This window comes from Oncorhynchus mykiss, chromosome 16, assembly GCF_057628025.1.
Source record: "Oncorhynchus mykiss isolate SJ-2025 chromosome 16, ASM5762802v1, whole genome shotgun sequence".
Taxonomy (NCBI): Eukaryota; Metazoa; Chordata; class Actinopteri; order Salmoniformes; family Salmonidae; genus Oncorhynchus; species Oncorhynchus mykiss.
The window spans coordinates 59,206,491-59,229,416 of NC_143037.1; the positions used below are offsets into that span (position 1 = coordinate 59,206,491).

The 22,926-nt window shown below is 47.3% G+C and overlaps 1 protein-coding gene across 3 annotated transcripts in view; it reads left to right on the forward strand.

The window, feature by feature from the left end:
• The first annotated feature begins 2,958 nt into the window (after positions 1–2,958).
• LOC110492375 (uncharacterized) overlaps positions 2,959–22,926 on the forward strand; it is a 43,061-nt gene continuing 23,093 nt past the window's right edge. Inside the window, exons 1-23 of one of the 3 annotated variants that reach the window (XM_021566635.3) lie at positions 2,959–3,378; positions 5,033–5,162; positions 6,228–7,079; positions 7,975–10,239; positions 10,494–10,751; positions 10,859–11,257; positions 11,428–11,488; positions 11,728–11,836; positions 12,215–12,316; positions 12,447–12,672; positions 12,862–12,923; positions 13,038–13,103; positions 13,197–13,829; positions 14,038–14,252; positions 14,416–14,490; positions 14,585–14,762; positions 14,842–14,904; positions 16,803–16,947; positions 17,030–17,640; positions 17,783–17,981; positions 18,295–18,450; positions 18,666–18,826; positions 19,311–19,376. In XM_021566635.3, the coding sequence (XP_021422310.3) occupies positions 5,033–5,162; positions 6,228–7,079; positions 7,975–10,239; positions 10,494–10,751; positions 10,859–11,257; positions 11,428–11,488; positions 11,728–11,836; positions 12,215–12,316; positions 12,447–12,672; positions 12,862–12,923; positions 13,038–13,103; positions 13,197–13,829; positions 14,038–14,252; positions 14,416–14,490; positions 14,585–14,762; positions 14,842–14,904; positions 16,803–16,947; positions 17,030–17,640; positions 17,783–17,981; positions 18,295–18,450; positions 18,666–18,826; positions 19,311–19,376 (7,032 nt within the window). In that variant the 5' untranslated portion in view covers positions 2,959–3,378. The remainder of the gene's footprint in view (positions 3,379–5,032; positions 5,163–6,227; positions 7,080–7,974; positions 10,240–10,493; positions 10,752–10,858; positions 11,258–11,427; positions 11,489–11,727; positions 11,837–12,214; positions 12,317–12,446; positions 12,673–12,861; positions 12,924–13,037; positions 13,104–13,196; positions 13,830–14,037; positions 14,253–14,415; positions 14,491–14,584; positions 14,763–14,841; positions 14,905–16,802; positions 16,948–17,029; positions 17,641–17,782; positions 17,982–18,294; positions 18,451–18,665; positions 18,827–19,310; positions 19,377–22,926) is intronic. The other 2 variants (XM_021566634.3, XM_021566636.3) reach the window with 2 other exon arrangements.

The window sequence follows — 22,926 nt, forward strand, 5'->3', positions numbered from 1 at the left end:
AGGGCACCTGCAAGCTGACTTGGTTGCCAGTTTCCTCCCACATATTGGTGCGGCTGGCTTCCGGGCTAAGCGAGCAGTGTGTCAAGAAACAGTGCGTCTTGGCAGGGTCGTATTTCGGAGGACGCATGTCTCTTGACCTTCACCTCTCCTGAGTCCATACGGGAGTTGCAGCAATGGGAAAAGACTGGAACTACCCATTTAGATATCATAAAATTAAAAAGTACAAAATAATAATTCTGCTCCATGTTTACTTTAATTTAATATCACCCACCCTTCCCTATAAAGCTATTAGCGCTGCGTCCCAGCTCCAGAGGGAGCCATAAATACACTAGCACTTGCGTGTGTGCTAGTGCCCCTTACACTTATTTCTAGGCTACATAACCTGGTCTAATCAGTGTTTTTGTGGATATATTGCATCATTGGTTATCCAAATAATCTGTTATTTCTGAATGAAAGTTGGACATTTTCTTTTTTATGAAATAATAGAGATTGACATCACTTCCGAGATGCGGATGACCACCTGCTACAAGAGGAAAGGCTGAAAGATGGCCACCGAGAATGATGTTTGTACAAAAACCATTCAATGTCAATAGAGTTTGTGTACAATCATTATATGCCAAATTGATTAAAATAAAACGAGAACAGGTCCATATAATAAACCGCCTACTGCGTGCAGTTCCAGTGTGAAGGGGGAAATGTGGTTTCTGTTACTATAATGTAATATTGTTATTGTAGTACATGGCACTACATACAATTTCATTTGTCTGGGTATTTTTTATTGTTTATTAATTAAATGACACCCTCTCAACTCAGCATCACTTCCTGTAGCTGCATTCTGACCAGACACCATTTGCGCTTTAATGATTCCAGGGGACATCCCATTGGGTCCTTGAGCCATCCTTTGTCTGCGGTATTGAATTAGAATAATTAAGCAGTTGTGCTGTGGAAAATTATTACGAATTGCGAGAAAATAAGGGTTATCATGTTGAAAGGGTTCGACAATAAAGATGATAACATGGGGCCCCATTCAATGAAAGGGCTTAATGAGGAAGCTGTTCAAACATCCTGTTCTTAGGAACAAATATTATTCTTCTCTTTAGAAAGCAACACAGAGTTTGATATTATTATTATGCTTTTTCTGAATGTGCCCATTTTATCATGAAATGAAGCTGGCAATCTGAAGACTACAGAATATGTTTAGTCTTGTGTAACTTACTTTCTCCTAAAGGGCAGTTTTTTTGCTGCTGGATTGGGATAGTCCTTATAAAAGGTCAATGATGTTTTGCACAATGATAAGGTGTGTAGAATGCCTGTTGAGTTCAAAAGTAGACCAGCTAACAATATGTTAAGTGAAATGAATAAATAGAAACACCTGCAAACGGTTATCTTCCCATGAATTGTATTGCACTCAAATTTATATAATCCTCGAAAGCAGGTACAGTGGGGCAAAAAAAGTATTTAGTCAGCCACCAATTGTGCAAGTTCTCCCACTTAAAAAGATGAGAGAGGCCTGTAATTTTCATCATAGGTACACTTCAACTTTGACAGACAAAATTAGATTTTTTTTTCTCCAGAAAATCACATTGTAGGATTTTTTATGAATTTATTTGCAAATTATGGTGGAAAATAAGTATTTGGTCACCTACAAACAAGCAAGATTTTTAAGTGGGAGAACTTGCACAATTGGTGGCTGACTAAATACTTTTTTGCCCCACTATAGTTCTATTCCTTTCATAGAATCTGTGTTTTTAATATGAGAATTTGCCAAATGTATTGTAGGAGAGAGTTTACCACAATATTACAACATCAAAACATAAATGTAATTAAGTAAACATTTTACCTTGAAATGTTAGACTTCATAACAATGAAATGGGGAATGAATAGGTTAACATTTGTGGCGGTGTAAGAGTTTTTTCAAAGTAGCAGAGCTGCTGAATTTGCACGCCCTCAACACAAGAACCATGTGATGTGAGAGACCATATCCCTAATGGTACAAACTAATATCATGATTTATCTATAATTGAGACATTCTTCAAGTCTACATTTTATTTGTCCCAGAGGGCAATTGGTTTTGCGGCAGGTGAGCTGCACATGAGATGTTAAAAAAACATAATCCAGATTAAGCTGAATGAGGGTTAGTCTGATTAATCAGGATGTAATATAAAATTCATTGGTATATAGCTTTGAAACTAATGCCTGCAAAATCGTGTAAATGTTCCTTACAAGCCAGAATGTTCAATAAAATTCTATTTAAACTTACTCTACCGGTTGTTTGCGTGGTTTGTTCTTCAGTTGCTTGAAATTTGAGACAATACAGGAAAGTATTTGCAGTAATTTCCCCCATTGATCTGTGATTGCACTCAAATTCGTGCATATTCTTTATTACATAGTATACCTGTATTTTTGTGTGTAGTCTACAAGTACATGTAGGCCCTACATCCAATTATTTATATATACACTAGATAGCTTTTTGGGGGCGCTGTCTTGAAGACACCGTCCTCCATCTTGGCACTCCCCCACTGTCGTAAAAAAAATATTTTGGAAGCTATAGAAAGGCATTTATTGTCTACATTCGTTTTTGCCACGTTTTATTATATTACAGACACCTTAATGCATAATTTTAAATTATGTGAGCTAAACATAAAATAATGATCAAAACATAAAAACATTTTATTTTAAGTATATATTTTATTAGATGATTAATGTTACTGTCCCACTACAATAACAAAAATACGTAAATACTTAATTTTGTTCTCTACAATTCCATTAATACTTTTTTTAAGACAGCTGCTTCTGGGGATTGCCAATATGTCCGACCGGTGGCTATAAAGTATTTGAATGGCCAATACACAGCATCTGCAATCCAGGGTTTGCATAGGTCATTGCCTACATCAGATGACAATTCTCCTAATATGGTGCTATTCCGGTGCTAGGACCCAGAGCTTCCCAGGCTTCCCCAGTGTGTAAACTCCAGAGACGAAAGAGGAAGCGAGACACCCCACTCTCTGTTATTTTCTGGTTAAATTAAAGTCAATGAACTAAGTAGGCCAGACCCAGCTGCTTTTGCATTGGTGTCTAAGGGAGACCCACCCCTTTAAGTAGAGAAGAACTGACCATATTTTTCAATGGTAAACGGCTTGAGTGAACTATCTTTATTTATCCGCCATCTCGTAACCATTCACTTCCTCTTTCGGCTCGATTTCTTTCTCTTCTGTGATCATGGCTGCGCTCAAACACCAGCCATGTTTGCTCATTTGAAACCCAAAGGTTAGCGAATACTGTACCTGTTTTATTTACATAGCCTGTACCTACTTCAACCATATTTGTTCACTCGGATGATCAAAGACATCAGTGTCTTTGAAATCCAAGGATTACAAGGTTAGTCAGTTTTAATTACATTCTATGTCAAACTTTTGAGTGTGTGAGGGAGGATGATGCTGCCTCACTATCTCAGGCGAATACAGCAAAAACAATGTGCGTTTATTAGCTTGGTGGCTAACAAAAGAGAAGCAGCCACTGTTTTAAGAACGTAAACAAAAACGATACTCCAAGACGACTGATGTTATTACTCTATATGTTTTAGTTATCATCACAAATGGTTATGAGCACAGACCCGCTGTGACTATTATTAACTAGTTTTACTCAGCGTTGTAGCTAATGTCTGTTGTTGATTACTAGTGACGCTATTGTCAATAACCTTGAATTTAGCATGATCTAATAAGGGCCTAGAGGTGTCAAATGATATGTTGAAACGATCAGCAAATTCTACAATCGCCCGATTGTGTTAAATGTAGTTACATCTCACTAACGAACTCATTGGATGATTGTTTTTGATGCAGTGTACAGTAACGTTAGAAAGATATCAAATCAGATGCTAACCTAGCGCCGTATTGCTAACTAGATAACGTTAGATAGCTTACAGTAGGCCTACCGTTAGTTGGATATCACGTTAACCATCTGGTGGCGAGTTTTGAATGAAAGCTAATTTAGCTAACTAGTCAATATATGAACTATAACAAAACGAAACATGTTTATGATTCCGCTCGTGCCGCTTCTTCTTCAATTCCACTACAAGCACTAACGTGGAGCCCTTTTGTTTTCGTTGAGTTTTAATAAACAACTGAATAGCGGTATGGTTTGTTTTCTAGCTAGCTCATCAACTTCAACTGGACAAGTTAAATAGCGAGCTAGTGTAACCATGACACGCTATCATGAAAGACTGCTATAGCTAGTTTGCTGACAAGTTGAGTATTGGATGAGAGATTCAGGTCTATGCAGAGGCGATATCAGCAACAGCGCATGGTCACGTGTAGCAGAAAGCCTTGCTAGTAAGCAATGACAACCGAATCTAATTTTCTGTCGTTAGAAATTAGCTAATAAATGATTAACTACGGAAGTTGTCTGTTTTCAAATGGCAATTTAAATATATATTTGTGACATTGCCAAGATTTGTGGTGAACTATCGAGCTAGCATAGCTTAATGAAACCAATGTTTTCAGCTAGCTAGTGTTAGTTAGCTCTTAATGCTAATATTATGCGTTTATCGTGGGATGGATGTTGACAAACGCAGTTAAACGTTGGGTTTACGAACAGGCAGACGTTCTGTACAATATGCTGTACAACTTGTTGAAAACCACGATATACCTTTTTCAATGTATAGCTAGATTTCTTGATAACATGTCTCGCAGACCAAAATATTGTCGTTCCCCCGCTGTCAAAACGGGTTCGCTGTGCTTTAACGTGGCGTTCATTGTCCATGAGTGTGCTGGCCAGAGCATCCCATCTGCTGCTCTAACTGCGACATGTTGTAGGAGTGCAACGTTTGTGGTGTCGTCCTCAACGTGTCATCATTCATAGCCATCATCAGGCTTGCCAACGCCTGCAGTTGTAACAATGCATGTTTGTGTATGGATCTAGATTTATTATTTATTCAAAAAACTATTATTTATTTGATGTGCAGGGTCAAATACTTTTTCCTGGTTTATTTATTGTTTTTCTTCATGACTTGTTGTCTTTGCTACCTGTTTTTCAGATGGAGGCGAACAACCATTTCAACTATGGCACCCACTCCTCTGTGTCTGTTAACTCAGGACTGAAACTCTCCTCAGGGGATTCTGTCTATACCAATGGGTCCTCCATGAGTTTCCCTCAGCAGGAGAAGAGTGAGTACAGACCCAATTTTCTGTGTTTACTCTGCCTCTATTTCTATGGTGAACAAAAATATAAACACTATGTAAAGTGTTGGTCCCATGTTTCATGAGCTGTAATAAAATATCCCAGATATGTTCCATACACACTAAAATCGTATTTCTCTCAAATGTTGTGCACTATTTTTGTTTACATGCCTGTTAGGCAGCATTTCTCCTTTTCCAATATAATCAATCTACCTGCCAGGTGTGGCATATCAAGAATCTGGTTAAAGTGTGTTCATTGCACAGGTGCACCTTGTGCTGGGGACAATAAAAGGCCATTCGAAAATGTGCAGTTTTGTAACAAAACACAATGCGATAGATGTCTGAAGTTTTGAGGGAGCCAGCAATTGGCATGCTGACTGCAGGAATGTCCACCAGAGCTGTTGCAAGATAATTTAATGTTAATTTCTCTACCATAAGCTGCCTCCAACGTCATTTTAGAGAATTTGGCAGTATGTCCAACTGGCCTCACAACTGGCCTCAGGACCTCTGGCTTCTTTACCTGCAGGATTTCTGAGACCAGCCCACCGGACGGACAGCTGATGAAACTGAGGCGTATTTCTGTCTGTAAAAAAGCTGTTTTGTAGGGAAAAACTAACTCTGATTGGCTGGGCCTGGCTCCCGAGTGGGTGGGACCACGCCCACCCATGACTGCGCCCCTGCCCAGTCATGTGAAATCCACAGATTAGGGCCTAATGAATTTGTCAATTGAGTGATTTCCTATAAACTGTAACCCAGTAAAAAACAAAAAAAATATTGCATGTTGCGTTTTTATATATTTAAGTGTATATCAATAACTGATTTAAATGAATATCGCTCTGCCCCAGTCTTTTCACACCTTATAATGAGCAAGAGATTGTATCTAACTCTAGAGAAGGTTTTTGGTACATAAGCAATTAATTAATGTAACCTCACACCTCAAATTTTCTAGAGAATTTATGATTGTGCAGGATGCATGATGTGTGAATTGAACACTCTGAAAAATGAATTATCTGACCTGTCTTCTCTTACTCTTGTCCCTGACCACCTTTGCAGATATGAACGGCGAAATGAATGTGAATGGCAGCACTACTGTAATTGGGTCCAGTGTGTCTGGCTCCCAAACTCCAACAGCCCCATACCCTCATATGAGCAACCACCACCACCAGAGTAGCATGGGCTACGACTACCTGTGGGGAGGACAGCCACAGTACAGCCCAGCCATGAGCTTGTCTCCTGGGCATGGCATGCACCAGAAGCAGCCTCCCACTGGGGTGATGCAGCAACAGAGCCAGCAGCATTTCCAGAGTCACGGACAGTACCAACTGAACGGGGGCATGCCTGGGTCCCGTCAGCCCCCCGTGGTGCCACCCCCAAACATGAATCTTACAGGGGGGCAGTACTGGAACAGGGTTAACCCGGGGCAACAGCAGAGCAGCACAGCCATGGCAATGGGGTATAACTCGCACAGCGTGTACGGGGCCTACCAGAGCCAGGTGCACCCTGGGATTGCGCCCTCACAGCATCACCAGCAGCAGCCTCCACAGCCACCCCCTCACCAACAGACACAGCAACACCACCACCAGCAGCAGCAGCAACCTCAGCACTACAGCATGGTGTCCAACGGGATTCCCTACTACCAGCACCAGCCCCAGCACCCACCTCTTCCCACTCCACAACCTCAGGCTCAAATGATGCCCCCTACCTCCCAGAATTTCACCCCTCCACGGGGAAGCCCCCAGCACCACCAGATGGGCCGGGGGGGCACAGGCAGCCCCCTCCCCATGGCGGTGTCTTCTGTCCCCATGATGTCACCCTCGACAATGGCGGATAGTGGATCGCCCCAGAGCCAGACCAGGGAGAGGAGTCCCCATGGTGGTTCTGTAGCGATGCCGGCTGTCATGCAAGGTGAGATGCACATATTTACACAGATTTCAAGTCTTCTGAGTAACCTAACCCCTTCTATTTTTATAGCACAGAAGAAGTGTTTCATTTTCATATTTCTGTGGTCGCTAAATACAGTATCTGTAGAAACAGCGCCATGTATCACAAGTGTTTGAAATTCCTGTTTCAAAGCTATTTTTCTTTTCAATGACTCAACTCTTTCAATTAGGCCTTATCTGCTAATTTACTAATCAGTGTCTCAGCTGTCAGTAATTGAATTCACTAAGCAGATTTTTTTAAATGTCAACGCTGTCAACTGTTTCCATGACAGAACTGAAACTGTGTTTGCATATTCTGTCATCTCAGCTTGATAAGAGACATTTTCTGACGAGAGGACATTTTTTGTGGAAAGGAATAAGGATGTGTCAGCTGGATTCCTTCTAACACAGGTTACAGTATGGACAAGTCCCAAAAAGTTTAGGAAAGTCACCTCTTGCAGTGGTTCGAAATGTAGGCTTATCTATAGGTCATTCATTGTTCCTGTTTGACTGTAGTTAGCGCTCCATGTCAGAGAACCTTACTTGTTTCCTGGTTTGGACCCTGGCCTGTATCTCCTGAGATAAATCATGTTGTAAATCTCACCTCACATATTTCTTGATTCTCAACCACTGTAGTCGGGTGTAGCTCAACTCCAATTTAGTGTGCACCACAATACATAGCGAAAAACTCCTGGCCCTTCATACAGGCAATATATTTATTGTCATCTCACTGAAGTGGAACGCTGGCATGCATAAGATTGTCGACAAGGTGTTTTATAAAAGCTCCATCTGCTCTTCAGATTCCCTCCTTTGAATTGCCTTGCCGCTGCTGTGTTTTGTTCTTGTCATTTCTAATGGTCTGACTGTTTTGTGTTCCCTAGTGCGGATGAGTGAAACGTTTAAGGATGTGGATAAAGGCTACAATGGGATGGAGAGGGCGTCAGTCGCCCAGCGGCTGCCTAAAAGCGACAGCTACCCTCCCAAGCCCCCTGGACCTCCTATGGGGCCCACCAGTGACTACTGCCAGCGCTCCAAGCAGCCAATGGCCCAGCACCATGAAATGACTACCTTAGCGAGGGAGTCTGCGCTGCCTGAGCCTCCACACTCGATGTCGGCGCCTCCCCCTGTGGTTTCCACACCTCCTTCAGCTAAGGCAGCAACCCCTCCTAGGGTCTCTGCACCTCCTGCAGTGTCTATGGCTCATATGAGTGCCTCAGGGCCTCCTGTTGTTTCATCTTCCTCTGTTACTTCTACGCCTCCCCGAAACTCAGCTCCTCCTGTGTCCTCTGCTCCTTCTCCCCCTGTGCTCGGGCCTCCTCCCAGGCTGTCGTCGCCTCCTCTGATGTTACAAGGCCTAAGACCTTTTCCAGTGACTGTGTCCACACTTCCATCAGTCGTATCACCTCCCTCCTCATTGTCTGCACCTCCTCCTAAGCCATCTGCTCTTTCTCCTTTACTGGACAAATCCTCTAGACCTCCATCTGTGTCTGCTCCCAATCCAGTCAGTGCTCGTCCCCCAGTGTCTGTGGCACATCAGACTGCTCACACTACATCTACACCTCCTGCAGTGGTCTCGACTTCTACCATGGTGTCTGCTCTCCCGCACTCCATGTCTGTGCCTATCCCCGCTCTTCAACAGATGGTCCAAGGATCCAGACTACCTCCTCTGACTTCTTCTCCCCCTAATTTATTTGGAGCACTTCGAGAAACGTTTTGGACTTCGTCATCAATGTCTGCATCTGCTCCTTCCCCAGTGGTGTCTACTCCCTCGGTGGCAATCATGGCACCTCCCTCAGCAGTGTCCAGGCCTCATTCAGCAGTCAGTTCACGTTCTATATCAGTGTCCTCACTTTCTCAATCAGTGTCTACTTGTCCCCTAGCAGTTTCTGCCCCTCCCGCAGTGTCTGTGTCTGTAGTGTCCTCCTTTCCAAAGGAGGTGTCTATGCCTCCTCTAACAGTCCAAGGCCCTAGAGCTCTACCTCTGTCTGGACCTCCTCCTCTCACATCCCAAACCTCCAGAGATCCTCCATTGTCTGAATCACCTGCCTTGATGTCTGTGCCTCTTGCAGTGATGACTGCTCCTCTTGAGGTACCTTCTGCGCCTCCACTATCCGCCCCTGCTCCTCCACAAGCTCCTAAACGGATGGTTCCCCCAGAGCCAGAGGAGCGATGCATGGGGAACATGAAGTACATGGGGAACATGAAGGATCCCTCTGTAGAAGCAGACAGAGTCAAAACATCATCAAATATTGATTCCGCAGGGTCTCCGACTCGTCAATGTGAAAAACACTCAATCAAACCCCTCACAGTTATTCCTGGGACGACACTGCACCCCAAGAACCAAGAGGACTCCCCTGGGGACCAAGTTTGTGCTGAGAAAAATGACACCACCCCGATGGGCGGTGCAGACATTCCCCAGGAGAAGAGAAGTCTGGATGACATCTGTGTGACGGATGAGTCAACAGTTGATGAGTCTTTTGACGAGTCCTTGCAGGCGGAGTCCATACGCCTCGACAGCACCCATATGGAAGACCTCAGCCTCACTGAGGAAGATGACATCAGTAACAACTCGTCATTTGACGATGCCTCTCGGTTTGATGAAACTTCTAGACTTCACGATACCTCTCGCATAAATGACACATCTCGATTGGATGACATCTCCCGCGTAGATGGTGATAACTCTCTGTTTGACGATACCTCTCACACGGATGATGACACTTCCCGCTTTGACGACAGCTCTCGCGTAGATGGCAGCAAATCTCTATTTGACGACAGCGCTCGCGTGGATGACAGCGCTCGCGTGGATGACAGCGCTCGCGTGGATGACAGCGCTCGCGTGGATGACAGCGCTCGCATGGATGACAGCACTCACGTGGAGGAAACATCACATGTTGGAGACACTACAATGGATAGCAGCTTCTCCTCTGTGGAGGACTCTAGGGAATTGACTCTGGATGATTCCCAGACAGAGAACGTTTCTCGGGCAGAGGAGACCATGGACAGCTGCCTGAGCACCAAGGAGTCCATGCTGGAGTCCTCTCTGAACAACACCTCTCAGATGCAGGACTCCAGTGTTGACTTGTCCCAGAATGACATCTCTCAGTCAAGCTCAAATTGCCCTGCCAAACCAACCCCAGCCTACAAAGGTAAGATCCTTGCCATAGTTGATGTATGACAACCTATGTTTTTGTAATTAATTCGATTTTTATGAGTCAGAATCTCCTGTTAAGTAAGATGTGTGGCAATCTAGAACTTTGCAAGAAAGAGTTGTGGGTTAGGTCTTGGAAATTATCACAGCCAACAATGGAAATACATATTTTGTCAACAAACAGTAACTCCGTTAATTCGATGTTGCTACACATTGACCATTAACCTTATGCCCTCTTGACACGGTCTGAAGGTGACCGTGAGGCGGAGGTCTGGGATATACCAGACTCCACTGGCACCACCAGCACCAAGGCCAGTGCTGCTACCATCATGGCACCACCTGTTATCATGGATAAAGGCAAGCACACAGCGGCGCTCAGTGCCCTGGTGGAAAGCCTGGTTGGAGCCCCGCTCCTGCCCCTAGGTGCCCCAGCCCTGCCCACGACTGGCCAAAAGACCAAAACACCAAGGAAACCCAGGAAGCCACGCACTCAAGCAGCCTCCATTCCCGGTAAACCAACTTCTCTTTATCCCTTTTTTTTATCTGTGTAACTAATTCATTTTGAAAAAGGTAGTGTACAAACAAGGATTTCTGAAATTTCTGTTGTCACTCTCCAGTTCCGCAGGCCCCTGGGAAAGCCCAGCGGAAGTCTGCTATTAAAACTCCAAAGGTAGAGAAGATAAAGGTAGAGAGGAGGAAGAAGCTTGAGGTAGGAGAGAACAAGGAAAAGGGACGACCTAGAAAGAGAAAGAAGATTGAACCAGTAGCAGCCACAGGAGAGCCTGAACATTCTGCTGAAGGCTTACTTCCTGGTCAAAGTGGACCAGTCACTACCATTGGTAAACCATGTCTGACCAGTGGCGAGATCCCACCAGTGATCAAACCCAAGAAAGTTAGAGTCAAGAAAGTAAGTGTTCTGGAGCCGAAGCCACACAAAATAGCAAAAATGGACATTGACACTAAACCCAATGATGATGACAATAACGTCAACGACGGCGACGACAGTTCCACTGCGGGTAATGAATGAGCAAACTACTTTAATACTGGAAATTATTGAAAAATGGTTACATATTTTTCAACTAGATATAGTTATAACCCAATGATTATAAACTCTAAACCAATGGCATTGTTGATGGATGAGTCATTTGGTACTGATCTGATTCAACTATCTTTGTTCTTTGTACAGGTGACACTCCTAGAAGGAGGATAGCAACAGAGGAGCAGGTCTACTTCCCTCTGCTCCACGGGTAATGATACATACACTCTGATTTATACAGTTTATGGAGCGAGAAGTCCCCCTTAATTAGGCTTTCTCTGTGCCAAATACTTCTAGTGTGTGGAAAGTGCAGAAGGTTTATGTTCACCCATAAATACAAAACCCCTCAGTTTCATCCTTCTATTCTAGGCCCACTGCATGGATACTATGTGCTGCTTTTACTCTGTTGAATGTGGTTCTCAACTGACTTTCTATTGATCTGTGCTTTAGCTGGAGGAGGGAGATCCGGGTCAAGAAGAATGAGGACCGACTCAAGGGCGAGACCTGGTACTACAGCCCCTGTGGGAGGAGGATGAAGCAGTTTCCTGAAGTCATCAAGGTAAATGGCCCTGAGTTACAGTAAAACCTCACCACAGGAGCCATTTTGGCACAACATAATCTTACTGTCAATTTATTGTGTGATACACGAGAGAACTTCAGCAGCTATAAATAGTCCTTTATACAATGGGTTTTCTTTACCTCAGGGCATTTACCACATCAGACAGACACTAATTTTGGGTGAGAGATTGACTGTGACCATCTAAATTAAGAGACTATGGAGAGGCCATGTTTTTAGCATACAGGCATAACTGTAGCTGCATTTAATCAACCCATTATTTGCTCATACTGTGGGTGGATGACTCGGTGACCTATGACCTGTGTTTGTCCATGTTCTTCTGCTCTGATGCCACTGACTGACGACCCTGTTCTCCCTCAGTATCTAAACAGGCACCAGGACACTGCTGTGACCAGGGAACACTTCAGTTTCAGCCCCCGCATGCCCGTAGGAGACTTCTACGAGGAGAGGGACTCCACTGAGGTGTGTGTGAATTTATTGTATTTGCTGACAGATTTTTCATCATAAATACCTACAGTAATAACTCAACGCACACTGTCAATAATATCATAAAACACATTTCCCATAAAACTTTTCATATGATCTCTTCCAGGGAGTGAAATGGTGCCTACTGGCCAATGAGGAGGTGCCCTCCATGATCATGGCCATCACAGGCCGACGTGGCCGACCTCCAAACCCTGACAAAGAGATGCCCCGGCCCCGAGCTCGTCGTACCAAGGGTGGGCCAGTCCGAAAGCCTGGCAGGCCGCCCAAACCCAAGATGGTGGACCTGCTGAGCAAGGTGGATGCCAGAATGCTGAAGAGGCTAGAGGCCAAGGGTGAGTGGAGGTCATAGCCTGGCGATATGAGTCTGTGTTCACTGGTTGGAAAGTAAGCTCCTGTACAGACTTATTCAATGGCACAAAATAATCAGCCATGTAATATTGTAGAATCTGTCTGCATCAAAAAGCTTCAATTAGGTTGGGGATTTTGAAGTCTCCAATGTAAACGTGTTTATCTCATTTTAGATGGTCTGACTGAGGAGGACAAGGAGAAACTTGTCAAAATCAAGAAGAAAATGAAGAGAAAGGTACGGTATACTAAGTATCAAAATCTGAAGACGTGCTGTAACATTACATGTTGGTGGTGTATCCAGGTTGTCTCCAACACACTTAACTCAAATGGTTCCATTGCTCTCTTCTAGGCAAGGATGAAAAGAAAGGAGGATAACAAGAATAAAAAGATCCGACAGGAGAAAAAGCAAGCGAAGGTAAGGCATATTTATATATAAATATATATATTTTTGACCAAAGCAATAATCGGCCACACTCTATTTAACAAACCCCTCTTACCCTCTGTTCAGCTGGACAAGGAGACCAAGGAGGTGAAGGCTGAACCAGCCGACCAGGAGGCCTCACAGCCGGCCCCACCACAGCCACCCGCCCCTGAGCCCAAGAAGCGCGGCCCTAGGAAGAAGGTTGAGGTGCCGCCACCGGTTGTGGAGACTGACCAGGAGAGGTTGGCCAAGGGGAAAAGGGTGCTGGGGGCCAGGAGTAAGGCCAAAGCCCTGGCTGCTGCCCAGGCAGAGGCGGAGGCTGCGGCCCAGGCAGCCCTGGCAGCTAAGAAGCAGGTGGAGAGGAGGGCCCAGGCCCAGAGACGGCTGGAGGAGAGGAGGAGACAGCAGATGATCCTGGAGGAGCTGAAGAAGCCCACTGAGGACATGTGTCTCACAGACCACCAGCCCCTTCCGGAGCTGTCTCGGATCCCTGGCTTGGTTCTTTCTGGTGTGGCCTTCTCCCACTGCCTGACTGTGGTGGAGTTCCTGTACAGCTATGGCAAGGTGCTGGGCCTCCACATCCCCACTGATGTGCCTAGCCTCAGCACCCTGCAGGAGGGCCTCCTGGGCCTGGGAGACAGTCAAAGCGAGGTCCAGGATCTGCTCATAAAGCTGGTGGAGGCCGCACTACACGACCCAGGCCTGCCACCCTACTACCAGGTGTGTGTTGTTGACTGTATGGAGATAGTTTTGGAGATGGTTGTTCCTAAATATTTGTTTGACAAAGCGCTGTCTCCATGTAGACATTTTACTGTTAGCTATAGTTTACCAATTAAAAAATGTATTTAGCTGTATGTTACATGTAAACTCTAGTTCAACAGATTTACCTAGTTCAATTTCTTCAATCCCCCTCTTTCTCTCCCTCTAGTCGGTGAAGATCCTAGGGGAGAAGCTGGTGGACCTGGAGCTGACTCGCAGCACAGTGTCTGAGGGCCTGAGGATCTTCCTGGAGTCCCATGGCTTTGACATGGAGGTGTGCAACGTGCTGCGGACCAAGACCTTCCTCACCCTCAACCCCGACACCAAGGCTGCCATCCTGGGCTTCCTGGTGGAGGAGCTCAACGGCAGCAACATTGTCATAAGGTCAGGATGACAATACACAGTTTCTCCCTAAGGAGTTAATAACAACCATATCCTAAGTATGATGCAAATATATTTTACAGCAAAAATGTGTCAAAAGAAACCCCTTCTGGAAAGGATATCCCACATTTAAAGTAAACCTTGTTTGTATTGTTTTGCATTGCAGTGAGATTGACAACACACTGGAAAACAGGGCTACTTACAGGAAGAACAAGTGGATCATCGAGGGGAAATTGCGCAAGTAAGACCAGTCATAGCTCCTTGAATTTAGATTTATTTTAGTTTGTGGAAGGAGAGTGTTATATCACTGGGGCTTTATGTGTGTGATCTCCCAGACTGAAGGCAGCTCTAGCACGGCGTACGGGGCGGTCTGAGGAGGAGCTCTATCTAGAGGAGAGGAGGCGCAGTGCCAGGGTGGCAGAGGAGGAGAACCTCAGTCTGGAAGAGAGCGGCGGCCCCATGGAGAGGGGCAGCCGCCGCCGCACACCCAAGGAGGAGCCCAAACTGAGTGAAGTGCGTGTGTGTGTTTGTGTCAATCTCAATGTGTTGGTGAGGATGTCTGTATTATACTCACCAAATGTCCTTTCCACAGACTGACAGCCCCACCAACGCCAGCATTCCAGAGTTGGAGAGGCAGATCGATAAGCTAACCAAGGTAAGGCATTAATTTTGTTCTTCTGTAGTGTCTTTTCTATCAGTGTAACTACATTGTGTTCACAGTTCTGAGTTGTTTTGTTTGAGGAAAATGTCACCCTACATGACCAAAATTATGTGGACACCTGCACGTCGTTGGTCCCCTCTATAACAGTCTCCACTCTTCTGGAAAGGCTTTCCACTACATGGTGTAACATTGCTGTGGGGATGTTCAGCCGCAGTGGAAGCAAGTCGACTGGCAGGCCAGTCAAGTTCTTCCACACCGATCTCGACAAACCGAGATCTGGACTTCGCTTTGTGCACGGGGACATTGTCATGCCGTAACAGGGAAGGGCCTTCCCCAAACTGTTGCAACAATCGTCTGGAATGTCATTGTATGCTGTAGCATTAATATTTCCCTTCACTCTAACTAAGGGGCCTAGCGCAAATCATGAAAAAACAGCCTCAGACCATTATTTCTCCTCCACCAAACTTTACAGTTGGCACTGTGCATTAGGGTAGGTAGCGTTCTCCTGGCATCCGCCAAACCCAGATTTGTCCGTCAGACTGCCATATGGTGAAGCTTGATCACTCCAGAGAACGCCTTTCCATTGCTCCAGAGTCCAATGGCGGCGAGCTTTATGCCACTCCAGCAGACGCTTAACGTAGGGATAGGGGTCCCGTCAACAGGACAGTTTTATAAATCAGATTTTAGAGAAACAACAAATGTCGGTACATATGTGTCTTATATCGGCTGAAAGCTTAAATTCTTGTTAATATAACTGCACTGTTACGTGGTTGGTCTTCACTTGATTGACTGTAACTTTGTCAAATAAGCACCAACAACGCTAGCTAGATAGCCAACGAGCTGGGCTTTACGGGAGTATGCGGAAACCCCAACGCTGTCGGCAAGTTCTGCTGCTAACCTTGTGCGACAGCAAGCCTTTTCCTTTTGGACAAAAATTACAAGAATATGGAGAGTTATGAAAACAGGATGTTTTGCAAATGTTGAATTTACGATATGGCTACTAATACTGGAAAGCTAAATCAAAGTCCAAGTATACAGATTTGACGATATTCTTGCAGAAAAATGTAAATGTCTCCTTCACGATTTGCCCAAATGTACCTGGGTGACTTCACACTAAATGTCATGTAGTTTGCTCATACTTCAAGTTATCCGTCTGAAACTTTGCACATACACTGTTGCCGTCTTGTGGACACCATCGGAATTACATCCAGAGTGATGGCCTTCCTTTGGGACCTTCCTGTTGCATTTCGAAGATGGTGGTAGAAAAAACGTTTTTGTTTTGTTTTTGTAGTCTACCAGATCTATTGTGTTGGTTTTTGTCTTTTGTATTTTCTTCGACCAGATCGATTGTGTTATATACTCCTCCATTCAATTGACATTTCCACAAACCTCAGTGTTTCCTTTCAAATGGTACCAAGAATATGCATATCCTTGCTTCAGGGCCTGAGCTACAGCCAGTTAGATTTGGGTATGTCATTTTAGGTGAAAATTGAAAACGCGCTTCATCACTCGGCGGTCCCATTCTGTGATCTTGTGTGACCTACCATATTGCGGTTGAGCCGTTGTTGCTCCTAGGTGGTTCCACTTCACAATAACAGCACTTACAGTTGACCGGGGCAGCGCTAGCAGGGCAGAAATTTGACGAATTGACTTGTTGGAAAGGTGGCATCCTGTGACGGTGCCACAATGAACTGCGCTCTTGAGTAAGGCCATTCTACTGCCAATGTTTGTCTATGGAGATTGCATGGCTGTGTGCTTGATTTTTATACACCTGTCAGTAACGGGTGTGGCTGAAATAAACAAATCCACTCATTTGAAAGGGTGTCCACATACTTTTGTGTGTATGTGTGTGATATATATATATGTATGTTTGTTTATTTTTTCCTCCACAGCGACAGGTGTTTTTCCGTAAGAAGCTGCTCCAGTCCTCCCACTCCCTGCGGGCGGTGTCTCTGGGCCAGGACCGGTTCCGCCGGAGATACTTGCTCCTGCCCCACCTGGGAGGGGTGCTGGTGGAGGGGCCTGAGGAGATCCTAGGTGAGTTGCAGAGCAACTGCTCTCAACCCTCTGCTAGCCATCTTTTTATTGACTCTAAACATATCCATCCTCTGTCTGTTAGCGACAGAAGATATCCTGGTGAAGGAGGTGCCCGTCACTCTTCTGAAGAGGGAACCCAAAGTGGAGGAGAAGACCACAACCACCCCTGCCCCCCCCGCCTCCCCTCCCCAGTCCCAGACCTCCTTGCCCCCTAAAGAGGACCCTCTCCCCGGCACCGCCTCTCTTATGAGCAGTCCCAGGGCCCGGGGTCGCCCCCGCAAGATCAAACCAGAGGTGGAGCTACACCTCCGCACCGCCAAGTGTCGCCGCCGTCGCCGTAGCAGCAAGTCCGGCGGGGAGGAGTCGGGGCCAGGCGTTTCCCAGGACACCACCACCACCACCAATGGAACAGAAGACCTCACTCAGTCCACTTTCAGTAACTGTCTCAGCCAATTGCAAGGCGCCTTAACCAACGGGACGGAGCCAATAACAGGGACGGCACCTAAAGGCAGACTACCAGAGGATAGCGTGAAAGAGATGGCGGAGAAACAGGGGCAGTGGTTCAACCTGCTGCCAAAACAGCCTTGTGACAAAACCTCTCTGACAGAACCTCAGACCCCCCCCAGCAAGCCGCCCAAACGCCTCCCTCTGACCCCCAGCACCCTGCCCGCCCTTGCTGCTCCACTGCTGCAGGTGATTCCCCCTCAGCCCCCTGCACACACTTCAGGACCCTCATGGGAGAGAACACTCAACATAAGTTACTACTGTTGAACATGTTTTCTTCATCAAAGAAGATTTTTATCTCTTATTAAACTATCTTTCTCCCTCTCTCCAGTCTGTACCAGACCCCACACCCCAGGTGACCCCCAGCCCAGCCAAACCAGGGCGCAGGCGGAGGAGGGGCGGCAGTCCCGCCCGCAGGGTTGGCGCTAGAGCGGCTGCAGCTAAGCGTCGTGGCCGCCCTTCTTCCACACTCTTCCAGGAGATAGAGCAACAGTACTTCACTCAGCTCGTGGTCAAGCCCATTCCAGCATGTAAGCCATTCAGTTCAATCCTTTAAAACATTTTTTTTTTTACACATGCTATTGAAAACTACTTACGGATTATCCAATATCATCTGTAGTGTCTGACGATGACACTTGTCAGCAATGTAAACATAATGCAATTTGAGCTGCGGATTTGGCTTACATGATTATGTATGGTTATCCGAAGTAGCAAAACTACAAGATCTAATCATATGCTTCTGTGTGGTTAGCCGATTATGGCTAGCATGGTTTGCTAACATGCTACGGTGTGATGCTGGTGTCATGCTGGTGTCAAGTGTGTGTGTTGCTGTTGTTTTGTTAGCAATGGTGCGTGGCTGGTGGTGGATAAAGGAGCCTGAGGACCTGACGGCCACCCTGCAGGCCCTGCACCCACGAGGCATCCGGGAGAAGGTGCTCCACAAACACTTGGCCAAACACATGGAGTACCTGGCTGAGGTCTGCACACGGCCCATCAACGGTGAGTCAGTGAGCACTGGTCAGGAAAAGATGGGGATATGAAAAGTCATAGTGTGTCAGATTTGGTTGTTTCATAGTGAAGCTGCTTTGGACATCAATGGGACTTTAAATAAGTATGTTGTTGTAATGAATGGAAATGGGATGATGACACTTTCCTTGTCCTTTTTTCTCTTTCCCCTTCCCCTTGCATCTCCCTTCTCTCCGTCCTCCCGTCAGACCCTATATTCCAGGTGAAGGTGAAGGAGGGAGAGGCCCTGCTAGAGTCCCTGCAGCAGCCATGGCAGGTCCAGGAGCGGGCCCTGGAGACAGACGTCGGAGCCCTCCGCTGGGTGGAGGACCTGGAGCAGAGGGTCATTGCCGCCGACCTGCACCTCAAGGTGAGACGCCAGGGGGACAGAGGGGCCCTGTCTCAATAGTCTAAAGTTTCTTTCTATCCCTACTGACATCCCTCATCTGCACTGCTCTGGAAACACAGATAGTGGAGAGTTGATCCTGAAATACCTTTCCGTCATATCATCCCCAAATTTACCGCCTTTTCAGATCTGTGCAGACCAAGGCAAGGATGACACTTTAGACTGTTGAGATGCACACAGGGATGCATGGGTAGGGTGGGTGCCTGGTAGTTTGTAAAGTAAGTTGGGTTTGAAATGTCTGGAGCTTGTCAGTTTATATTTTGTCATTTTTTTTCTGTTTATTTTTTACTATGGCTGCAGTTGCACTGAATGTCCAGAGGGTGGCGTAGGTGGCATGTGCTGCTGCAGTTTATACAGTGACCGTGTCCCCCCCTCCTGGCATTGTCATACAAAAACAGGGAAACTTTTCACACTCATCACATCATATGTCCATTACTTATATTTCAAGATGGCTCCTCAGAATGGAAGGAGCGACTCTGACAATAACACGGAAACGCCAGCCGCAGGATTCCAGGTACAAACCAGGTTTTCGATCTACAATTCACACATCCTCACCCTTCTTTTGGATCTACACTCTTTCACAAGTCTTCATGTTTCCCTTTTAAGAATTATTTTTGTCACCTCCTAAAATTGAAAAGGAGACGCTGTGTCTGAAATCTGTCTTGTCTACTACTTAAACTGCATACTGTGTACTACATACTATTTGGAACATACTTTTAAGTAAAAGCGGATACAGTAGTCAACGACTAGGCTCATCCTACTGAGAATACGTTATCAATGTGCAATTATGTTGATTTCTGCCATTTGTTAATTTTGGTACAGCGCGATTATCAGCTGTTGTCACACGCGTGTCTGGAAAGACAATTCTCTTCAGCGAATTCTACTAAATGAAAAGCCAAAATGAGTATGACATCCTGTCATTTAATGCATACAATTTTTTGGAAATGTCACATACTATAAAAAATAAATAAATTGTATGCCTACTATTTAGATTGCAAGTACAGGTATTCGGACACAGCCAGTGTGTCTAGAGTTGTCACGTCAACACTCCTGCTCCTAACACTGTTTGAAATAAGCGCTCTCTGTGTTTTTAGGGGCTTGCTTTTATATTTTTAAAATAGTTGTGAATTAAAAAAATGTATCATTTGATGTCTGCACTCACTTACCTTACCTCACCTCGCCCACCTTACCCACCTTACCTTACCTTACCCACCTCACCTTGCCCACCTTGCCCACCTCACCTTGCCCACCTTGCCCACCTTGCCCACCTCACCTTGCCCACCTCACCTTGCCCACCTCACCTTGCCCACCTCACCTTGCCCACCTTACCTTGCCCACCTTACCTTGCCCACCTTACCTTGCCCACCTTACCTTGCCCACCTTACCTTGCCCACCTTACCTTGCCCACCTTACCTTGCCCACCTTACCTTGCCCACCTCACCTTGCCCACCTCACCTTGCCCACCTCACCTTGCCCACCTCACCTTGCCCACCTCACCTTGCCCACCTCACCTTGCCCACCTCACCTTGCCCACCTCACCTTGCCCACCTTACCTTACCTCACCTCGCCCACCCCACCTTGCCCACCTCACCTTGCCCACCTCACCTTGCCCACCTCACCTTGCCCACCTTGCCCACCTCACCTTGCCCACCTTACCTTGCCCACCTTACCTTACCTCACCTCGCCCACCCCACCTTGCCCACCTTACCTTACTCACCTTGCCCACCTCACCTTGCCCACCTTACCTTACTCACCTTGCCCACCTCAGGTATTCGGACACAGCCAGTGTGTCTAGAGTTGTCACGTCAACACTCCTGCTCCTAACACTGTTTGAAATAAGCGCTCTCTGTGTTTTTAGGGGCTTGCTTTTATATTTTAAAAATAGTTGTGAATTAAAAAAATTTATCATTTGATGTCTGCACTCACTTACCTTACCTCCCCTCGCCCACCTTACCTCACCTCGCCCACCTTACCTCACCTCGCCCACCTTACCTCACCTCGCCCACCTTACCTCACCTCGCCCACCTTACCTCACCTCGCCCACCTTACCTCACCTCGCCCACCTTACCTCACCTCGCCCACCTTACCTTGCCCACCTTACCTTGCCCACCTAACCTTACCTTGCCCACCTTACCTTGCCCACCTTACCTTACCTACCTTACCTCACCTTGCCCACCTTACCTCACCTCGCCCATCTTACCTTGCCCACCTTACCTTACCCACCTCACCTCGCCCACCTTACCTCACCTCGCCCACCTTACCTCACCTCGCCCACCTTACCTCACCTCGCCCACCTTACCTCACCTCGCCCACCTTACCTCACCTCGCCCACCTTACCTTACCTCACCTCGCCCACCTTACCTTACCTCACCTCGCCCACCTTACCTCACCTCGCCCACCTTACCTTGCCCACCTTACCTTACCTCGCCCACCTTACCTCGCCCACCTTACCTCGCCCACCTTACCTCGCCCACCTTACCTCGCTCACCTCACCTCGCCCAACTTACCTCACCTCGCCCACCTTACCTCACCTCGCCCACGTTACCTTACCCACCTTACCTTACCTCACCTCGTCCACCTTACCTTACCCACCTCACCTCGCCCACCTTACCTCACCTCGCCCACCTTACCTCACCTCGCCCACCTTACCTCACCTCGCCCACCTTACCTCACCTCGCCCACCTTACCTCACCTCGCCCACCTTACCTCACCTCGCCCACCTTACCTCACCTTGCCCACCTTACCTCACCTCGCCCACCTTACCTCACCTCGCCAACCTCACCTTGCCCACCTTACCTCACCTCGCCCACCTTACCTCACCCACCTTACCTCACCTCGCCCACCTCACCTCGCCCACCTTACCTTGCCCACCTTACCTTACCTCACCTCGCCCACCTTACCTCACCTCGCCCACCTTACCTCACCTCGCCCACCTTACCTCACCTCGCCCACCTTACCTCACCTCGCCCACCTTACCTCACCTTGCCCACCTTACCTCACCTCGCCCACCTTACCTCACCTCGCCCACCTTAACTCACCTCGCCAACCTCACCTTGCCCACCTTACCTCACCTCGCCCACCTTACCTCACCCACCTTACCTCACCTCGCCCACCTTACCTCGCCCACCTTACCTCGCCCACCTTACCTTACCCACCTTACCTCACCTCGCCCACCTTACCCACCTTACCTTACCCACCTCACCTTGCCCACCTCACCTTGCCCACCTTGCCCACCTCACCTTGCCCACCTCACCTTGCCCACCTCACCTTGCCCACCTCACCTTGCCCACCTCACCTTGCCCACCTCACCTTGCCCACCTTACCTTGCCCACCTCACCTTGCCCACCTCACCTTGCCCACCTCACCTTGCCCACCTCACCTTGCCCACCTCACCTTGCCCACCTCACCTTGCCCACCTTACCTTACCTCACCTCGCCCACCCCACCTCGCCCACCCCACCTTGCCCACCTCACCATGCCCACCTCACCTTGCCCACCTCACCTTGCCCACCTTACCTTACTCACCTTGCCCACCTCACCTTGCCCACCTTACCTTACTCACCTTGCCCACCTCACCCACCTTACCTTACCTCACCTCGCCCACCTTACCTTACCTCACCTCGCCCACCTTACCTCACCTCGCCCACCTTACCTTACCCACCTTACCTCACCTCGCCCACCTTACCTTACCCACCTCACCTCGCCCACCTTACCTCACCTCGCCCACCTTACCTCACCTCGCCCACCTTACCTCACCTCGCCCACCTTACCTCACCTCACCCACCTTACCTCACCTCGCCCACCTTACCTCACCTCGCCAACCTCACCTTGCCCACCTTACCTCACCTCGCCCACCTCACCTCGCCCACCTTACCTCACCTCACCTCGCCCACCTTACCTCACCTCACCCACCTTACCTCACCTCGCCCACCTTACCTCACCTCGCCAACCTCACCTTGCCCACCTTACCTCACCTCGCCCACCTTACCTCGCCCACCTTACCTCACCTCGCCCACCTTACCTTGCCCACCTTACCTCACCTCGCCCACCTTACCTCACCTCGCC